This window comes from Mangifera indica, chromosome 2, assembly GCF_011075055.1.
Source record: "Mangifera indica cultivar Alphonso chromosome 2, CATAS_Mindica_2.1, whole genome shotgun sequence".
NCBI lineage: Eukaryota > Viridiplantae > Streptophyta > Magnoliopsida > Sapindales > Anacardiaceae > Mangifera > Mangifera indica.
In genome coordinates, this window is record NC_058138.1 from 4,406,349 (window position 1) to 4,414,770 (window position 8,422).

At 31.6% G+C, this 8,422-nt stretch overlaps 1 protein-coding gene across 1 annotated transcript; it reads left to right on the forward strand.

Annotated features, from left to right (window-relative positions):
- Positions 1-3,359: 3,359 nt before the first annotated feature.
- On the forward strand, positions 3,360-8,042 carry LOC123209535 (ATP-citrate synthase alpha chain protein 2). Its single transcript, XM_044627625.1, has 12 exons — positions 3,360-3,713; positions 5,158-5,334; positions 5,422-5,583; positions 5,716-5,796; positions 6,082-6,133; positions 6,535-6,649; positions 6,750-6,831; positions 6,931-7,026; positions 7,174-7,275; positions 7,365-7,481; positions 7,583-7,699; positions 7,786-8,042. The coding sequence occupies exons 1-12, from the start codon at positions 3,615-3,617 to the stop codon at positions 7,855-7,857; spliced, it is 1,272 nt and encodes a 423-aa protein (XP_044483560.1). The 5' UTR covers positions 3,360-3,614; the 3' UTR covers positions 7,858-8,042.
- Positions 8,043-8,422: the final 380 nt, after the last annotated feature.

Sequence of the window (8,422 nt, forward strand, 5' to 3'; positions counted from 1 at the left end):
TTTAAAGATTTCATATAAAAGTTCATTAATGGCTTTGCCCTCCTCGATCATATCGATTTGGTTTTAGTTAAATGTCAAAATCAAAATATTTTCAAAATTGAAAAGAATTAGAAAGACAAATGTTATTACTAGTTAAGTCACTCTAAATTAGGGTAGGTGCGAACCAAATTCGCTTAGTCTTTGCATAGTGTTTAGCCTGAACGAATTGAAATAAAACTAAGGTTAGTTCTGCTCAAATTCGGTGAGTTGTTTAAATTTTTAGATTCGAATTGAACTCAATTCAACTTCTATTTAGATTCGATTCAGTTTAAATCCACTTATATTTTAAATGGTACAATATGATTTATACTCAGTGTTTTTAAAACTGGATTATATTGGCTAGTTTGATGGTGAACTAATCTATAATCTGACGATTTCATAATTTGATATGATTTATATATAAGTATTGACTTATTTGAAATTTGATCAAACTTGATGAATTCGTTGAACCGAAAAAAACAATTTAAAACTAACAATTTGTTATTTTTTCTTTGTCTATGTAACGAAGTGTCAATTATTTAATTAACATTTTTTTTTATAACGAGGAACCCCCCCCCCCCCCTCAAGCCTGATCGCAATTTTTTGAATCGAATCAACCACATTGAATAAGATAACTCGGGTTCAATAATCGACCGCGTAACTATTGAATTAGGTAAGTTAAGAGTTTAATTTTAATATGTCACTAGAGAAGGCTTGAATTCATGCTTTATTAATTAACATATTTGAAATTATATTTTATATGTTTTATATATTTTATATTTAAAAAGTATAATAAATATTTGATATTATTAAAAAAATTCGTAATAATTTGATAATAGTTTAATCAATTGATTATTTAATTAAACCGATTAAATCATAAACCAATAAAATAACTGATTCGATAACCGATTTAATTTTAAAAATATTATTTATAACGTCAAATTATGGTTAATGATACATTTTATTAGAAGTTAGCTTTTCTCATCTTATTAATTTGTTTTCAATTACGCCGTTGAAATTATAATTTCCTTTATTTTAATAAATTATTCGACATGCTAGAATAAATTATCCGATGATTTATAGTCGTCTGATTACAGTCGATGAGAGTTCATTCGTTGGATTTTGTGTGGCGGATGATCAACTCTATGATCGTGATGCAAGGATAAGAATTGACCATTTCTAGTACGACAAATATGACATTTTCTTATTTTTTTTCATAAATTTTTTTATTATTTTTATAATTCAACGTCTTGAATTGATATTGTCAAATTTGATCTAATAAATAAAATAATAATAAAATATTAAAATAATAATATCACCAACCCATGCCCCAACCACCACCTTCACACAAAGCGCTTATCCGCATGACCAACTGAATTCTTTGATTGTCACCTACCCCACTTTCCCTTAATACCAATTATGCCCCTGCTATTTTCCTATAATGCCCTAAGAAAAACAAACTCTTTTCCGTTTTAATCAAAATAATTGATTTTCAGTATTATGCCCCTCTTATTTTCCTATAATGCCCTTCGCATCATTACCTAAGAAAAATAAACTCTTTTTCCTTTTACTCAAAATAATTAATTTTCAGTAAAACATACGTATGTAAAATATTTAACAATATATAATAATAAAGTAGTTTTTACATTATGGGTACTAATAAATAGAGTTGGACTCGAAGTGCACTGGTTTAAACTCGAAACGAGCTTAGTTTAAATGAGTTAGAGACAACGAACACGAACCTAAGCATAACCCTAAAAGTAAAAGCAGAAACAAATCCGAATTATAATTGTGTTTGACTCACTTGACTTGCTTGAATCTTTAACAAACGATTGTTTCCAACTTTACCTAAAGATAGAGTTGAATTCAAAGTACGTTTATTTAGACTTGAAATGAGTTTAACTTAGACGAATTCGAGAGAAAGAACATGAATCCGACCAAAAATATGTAATTGAGCGAGCTTGGTGAGTCTGAGTCGATCCTAGTCCAAAACGAGCCATTCGTTTAGGGTTGTATCCTAACTAAGTTGATTCGGTGTAACTTGGTGTCCAATTTGATTCAAACTGAATTCAAATTAGAGTTTTAATTTGTCAGTCTGACTCAAGTTCAGTTTGAATCCCCCCTAACAACACTACTCATCCCACTTGTAATACTTTTATCTTATCAATGTTATTATTTATCTCAACAATAACTCTTTGATAACATCTCTAGCCAACTCAAATGAGTTGAAGCTGACCATTATAGATTTTAGTCAAACTTGAGTTAACCTATGTTCACATTCGTTTCAGTTTAGTTTGAATATTGTCCTGATATCATTATATAATTTGATAAATTTAAATTATATATAAAATATATAATTAAATTAATCAATTATATGATGAAACATACGTTTATTTATATTATTTATTTATGTAATATTAATTTATTTTAAAATATAAAAATATATTATTGAAATCTTTTAAATAAGACTTTTTAAAATGTTTGGTTTTCACTTTAATAATTCCATAAAAAGAATTTTGAAAGTATATTTTTAAAATAATAATAAATATATTGTAATAAATGTAAATAATACAATTATTTATAATCTATCAAAATTTGTTATTATTCACTCAAATAAAAAAAAAATATTTTCCTCCCCTAACATTTAACAATAACACGTGCAAATCTCATCAAATAAAAAATATATATTTTAAATTTATAAAATTCATCTTAATTTAAAACTAAAATTCCATATAATCTATTAAAAAATAAAATTTATTAATTTATTTATATAATTTAATATAATAACATACAAATAAATGATTTTATAATAAGAAAAAAATAAATAATTATACTATTTAAATTTATTTAAATGAATTAAAGATTTATTTTTTACATATATTTTTATTTATCCATTAAAAACCTTCTTTTACCAAACCAAATTAATATATTGGTTGCAGGGTAAATTGATGGTCTCTAAAATAAAAGTGAATTTGAGTTGAACTAAACTTGAATAAAGACTATTATGAGATTGGGCTCAAATATAAAATGAATAACTCGACCTCGAAATTTAATCAGTTTGAATGGTGAGCAATGACGTTAGAAAGAAGAGGAATAGTCATTAAAGGAGAAGAAAAATTAGATGAGAATAAAAGTTTTTGGGTAAAAAAAAGAATTATTGAAGACAAAAAAACTGCCATTGTGGTGACATTGATGACTTTCAAACTCGAGCTAAACTATCAAACCGGACCTTTAGATTAAGTGATGTATTCGAGCTCAATCTGATTTGAATTAGTAGGAACCCACCCCTAACTTTTGAAATAGAGGGAATAAATAAATGTGGGCAAAAAAGGAATTAGAAAAAAGAAGAGTTAGTAGATAATTTGGCTGCTAGATGTTAACGTCTTCCCAAGTCGCCTACCAACCAAAACCAAAACTCCCAATAATATTTAATTAGTTCCCATTTCTGTTCGTTAATGGATCTGCAAGCGTTATAAAGCCTTCAATTTCAAGGAAAACAAGGACCAAACTCTTCCAAATTGTCCTATAAAGCAAAAACAAACCCCCCTTTATCTTCATTACCTGGGGTTTTTTTGTTGTGTTTTGCTGCAGAGATTATGGCGCGCAAGAAGATCAGAGAATACGACTCCAAGAGGCTCCTTAAACAGCACTTGAAGCGCCTTGCAGGTTTCGATTTGCAGATCTGCTCTGCTCAGGTTGAACGTTTGTTGCTTGTTTGTTTATTTGTCTGTGTGGTTATGTTTGTGTGTGTTTGTAAGGGTGTGGAAGTTGGTGGAAAAAATTGAGATTTGATGTTCGTTTCGTGTGGAATTGTTTGATTTTGGTGATCTTTTAGTGGGTTTGAAGTTTTGAGATGGTTTATTTAGTGGGAAGACTTTTTGAATGCATTGTGTGTTTATGGTTGTGGATATTTTAACTGAGTAGTATTGATCTAAATTTTGATATTTGATGTTGGTATTGAGTGGAATTATTGATTTTAATGATGATCACTTAGTGGGTTTGAAGTCTTAAGGTGATTGATTTAGGGGGTAGAATTTTTATTTGCAATGTATGGTTATGCTTTTAGATATTTAACTGTGTAGTATTGATAGATTCTTAAAGATTTGATCTTGGTATTTAGTGAAATTATTGATTTTTGGTTTGAAGTTTTAAGATGATTTATTTGGTGGGAAAAAATTGTATTTTCCAAGCGTGCTCGTGTTTATCGATGTTTAACTGTACTATCCCTAGAAAGGTTGAGGTTTCATCTGGATTGTGGGGGATTCTTGATTTTGATGATCAATAAGTAGGTTTGAAGTTGGTGATGACGGAAATACTGATTTTTGAGATGATTTATTTAGTTATAAGAATTTGTACTTGCATTGTACGCTGATGTTTATGGATATTTGGTGGTGTACTACTTCTAGATATTTTGAGATTTTAACTGGTTTTTGTGTGAAATATTTATTTTGATTATCACTTATTCTGTTTGCGCGTGTGTGAATGTATTCTCCTGTTTTTGTACATGTAATTGTGTGCTATTGTTAGAAGCGTTGAGATTTCAAACTGGATATTGTGTGGAATTCTTGATTATGATGATCACTAAGTTGGTTTGAAGTTTGTGAGGAGTTATTGCATGTTTAACATGGTTTAATTTTGTTTTGATTTAAAATCTGTCACTAAGATTACCTGTATGCCTTTAACAATTTCTTTCTTGAGTTGTGACAATGAGTGTGGAATATCTGTGTATTTGTACCTATATAGCTGAAATTGATTAAAATTTCTGAAGTTCTTATACTAGTTCGCAGAACTTGGATTGGATCCTGCACTTAGGACTTGAATGGTTTATTGTTTGAGCAAAGCTAGTTCTTTTTCTTTTAATTAATGTTATTGAGTTGTTCTGTACACAATTTAAGTTTTCAGTTGAAAAATTAAATCGAAATGCAATCATGAATAATACCTTCTTGGTTGCCATTGTGGCTTGTCCTGCCATATTGCTATGGTCTGATATAAGTTTTGGTGTCTTTTACTGTAATTGAATACTGATATTGTCATTTAGGCCAATCTGTTGAAACTTTTCTTCTTTTCTGAAAATGAAAAGATTTAAATGACTGAGAATTGTAGTAAATCTAAAATGATTATTCTATTTCTGTCATCTAGGTGACACAATCAACAGACTTCACAGAGTTAACAAACAATGAACCATGGCTTTCATCCTCAAGATTGGTTGTCAAACCTGATATGCTTTTTGGGAAACGTGGGAAGAGTGGTTTGGTGGCTTTGAACTTAGATATTGCTCAAGTTGCTGAATTTGTGAAAGGACGGCTTGGCACTGAGGTGACCCGTGAATTCAATAAAACAGAAACTCCTCCCTGTTATTTGTATGATTTCATTCCAGTAATTTTTGAATTGGATTTTTATCAGGTCGAGATGGGTGGTTGCAAGGGACCAATAACCACTTTCATTGTTGAACCATTTGTCCCACATGACCAAGAATATTACCTTTCAATAGTCTCTGACAGGCTTGGCTGTACCATTAGCTTCTCAGAATGTGGTGGTATTGAAATTGAAGAAAACTGGGACAAGGTATGGCCATAATGTCAGTTCCTACATTTCTTGTTTATGCTGGCCCTAGCCTATTTTACTCTATTGATGTTTGACATTGGTTGAATATATAGCCGGAAAACTTAATCTTTATCTGGATTGTGATTTGAACAGGTGAAGACTATAGTCCTTCCAACTGAGAAATCTATGACGCTGGAGGCATGTGCCCCATTGATAGCTACACTTCCTTTGGAGGTGAGTCTGACTGTTCTTTTGCAAGATATTTACACTTTCACCATAGTGTGTTTGGAGATAACAGACCGTTTCCTCGGTGGATGTAATATGATAATTGATATCTTTTTATCGAATTGATAGTAGCATGTTTAATATCCTTGGGTACTAGAAACCATTACCCTTCTTTTACATTTCTCATGGTTTAGGACCTTCATTATGTTCTATATATTATTCACTGCATTTTTTTTGCTTGTATTGATTAGTGTTCTTTTAGTATATGCTGACTGTACTTTTATGTTATTTTAGTTTCGAGGAAAAATTGGTGACTTCATAATTGGTGTCTTTGCTGTATTTCAAGGTATGCAATGATAAGACCTTAAGTTGTCCATTCTTATTTGTGGAATGTGTGGTGTACTTGTGAGATCACATTGTGGAAGAGATTAAGAAACTTCATTCAAGGTTTTAAGTAAATTGTTTTAATATGCAGATTAGTAGTTAGACCTCATTTTGGTGGGGATTTACATTGTGGAAGAAGTTATATGCAAAATTATTTAGGAATCATTATTGTACAATAACTAATTGAATCATCAATAGGATCTTTGATGGATAAAAAAATTGAATATGTTTCTCTACTGATGGCAGGAAGAGGAAGAGGGAGGGTTATTTTTTTCAATCTAAGCTTTTGTCCATTTCTTGATGTTGGGAACATTTCAAAATCACCTATGTTTACTACTGTCTTTTATCTAATTTTCTCTGTAGATCTCGACTTCAGTTTCATGGAGATGAATCCCTTTACATTGGTGAATGGGGAGCCTTATCCACTGGATATGAGGGGAGAATTGGATGACACTGCTGCATTTAAGAACTTTAAGAAGTATACTCATATGTTTGCTTTTGTCTTTCATGGCACACTACTTCCCTCTAACATAATTTCATTGAGAATGTTGCCTCATCTAAATAATTTATGCCTTCAGATGGGGTGACATTGAGTTTCCACTGCCTTTTGGAAGAGTCTTAAGCTCCACTGAATCCTTTATTCATGCATTGGATGAAAAGGTAATAGCATACATGTTCTGTGGCACATATATTTCTGGAATTTTGCAATCAAACTGTAGAAGGTTGGTGTCTTTATCCTATTTTTGTTTTTCATCTCAGACAAGTGCATCTTTGAAATTCACTGTTTTGAACCCCAAAGGACGTATATGGACAATGGTTGCTGGAGGTGGTGCAAGTGTTATCTATGCTGACACTGTAAGTGTGCTTGGATATAATGCAAGTCATTAACTTTCATCTTATCTCTCGCAATATTTTGTGCATAACAAGTCACTCTTGATGGTTATGGTTCTATGGATGTATTGGTCTAATTTCAAGAACATAAGCCTGTTTCGATTTTCTTAGGTTGGAGACTTGGGTTATGCATCAGAGCTTGGTAACTATGCAGAGTACAGTGGAGCTCCAAACGAGGAGGAGGTGTTGCAATATGCTAGAGTCGTCATTGATGTAAGAGATTTATAGCCTTCACTTGTTTTTGGCGCTTCAAGTTCTCGAGTTTCTAACCAATCTTGACTTCTCCGTCTTTGGTGTTGCAGTGTGCCACTGCAGATCCTGATGGCCGGAAGAGAGCCCTTCTCATTGGAGGTGGTATTGCTAATTTCACTGATGTTGCTGCAACTTTCAATGGAATTATTCGAGCTTTGAGAGAAAAGGTACGATCCGGTCAAAATCATATAAACATGCACTCCACTCTAAGTTTCCCTCTATCATAAACTCCCGAACTCATACCATCCTTATTCTCTGCTCCTGATAGGAATCCAAACTACAAGCTTCTAGAATGCACATATACGTTCGAAGAGGTGGTCCGAACTACCAGACCGGTTTGGCCAAGATGCGTGCTCTCGGCGAGGAACTTGGAGTACCTCTTGAGGTATGAAATGAGCTTCATCCAAGTAAACATACTGACTAACTACTACTAAGATTTTCTTTGCTTCTAAAATTATTTTATGTTTTCAGATTTATGGTCCTGAGGCCACAATGACAGGCATCTGTAAGCAAGCAATTGATTGCATAATGTCAGCAGCATAATTTTACAATTCTTTGTTGAGGTTGATGGGCAAGAGGAGGAAAAAAATCCTGCTTTTGACCTTTTTTCTTGAAGGGTGATCTTGGATTTTGTTGTTGTAAACTTTGAACAATTCTTTGGAACTCTTTCTATTTTGAGACGATTTTCTTGAATAAATATGTATCATGTTGACATGTTTTATGATTAATTGGTTGTAGATTCAATCATTACAAGAAAGATTTATCAATATTTTCAGATTCAGACTGGGCCATTGACCTGGCCAAGGGCCTGTTTCAGGTTGTTCCGGGTCTGATTGGTTAGACCAAAGCACTGTTGATAAATATATATATCAATGTCTCTCTATCCATGAACACCGCTACATAGGCAAATAGGCCAAAGACTTATTTCTACCAAAAGTATAGTGAAATTTTCTCTAATTTTTAAAAATTCAAATACTCACTCATAATAAGCAAATTTTAGTTAAAAATTTCAGTTAAGGTTAGATGTAAAACTCTTATTTACTTAAAAAATTAAGGTTTTATTACATTTTTCTCCTCTATATTTAAAAATCTTATATTTCCCCCTAAT

What these genes read in the sequence shown, in the direction of transcription:
- LOC123209535 (XM_044627625.1), top strand. Translation starts at nt 3,615, where the DNA reads ATGGCGCGCAAGAAGATCAGAGAATACGACTCCAAGAGGCTCCTTAAA. An exon ending in TAGCTACACTTCCTTTGGAG is followed by an intron (nt 5,797 to 6,081) that starts GTGAGTCTGACT and finishes ATGTTATTTTAG; the next exon opens with TTTCGAGGAAAAATTGGTGA. An exon ending in GTGTTATCTATGCTGACACT is followed by an intron (nt 7,027 to 7,173) that starts GTAAGTGTGCTT and finishes CGATTTTCTTAG; the next exon opens with GTTGGAGACTTGGGTTATGC.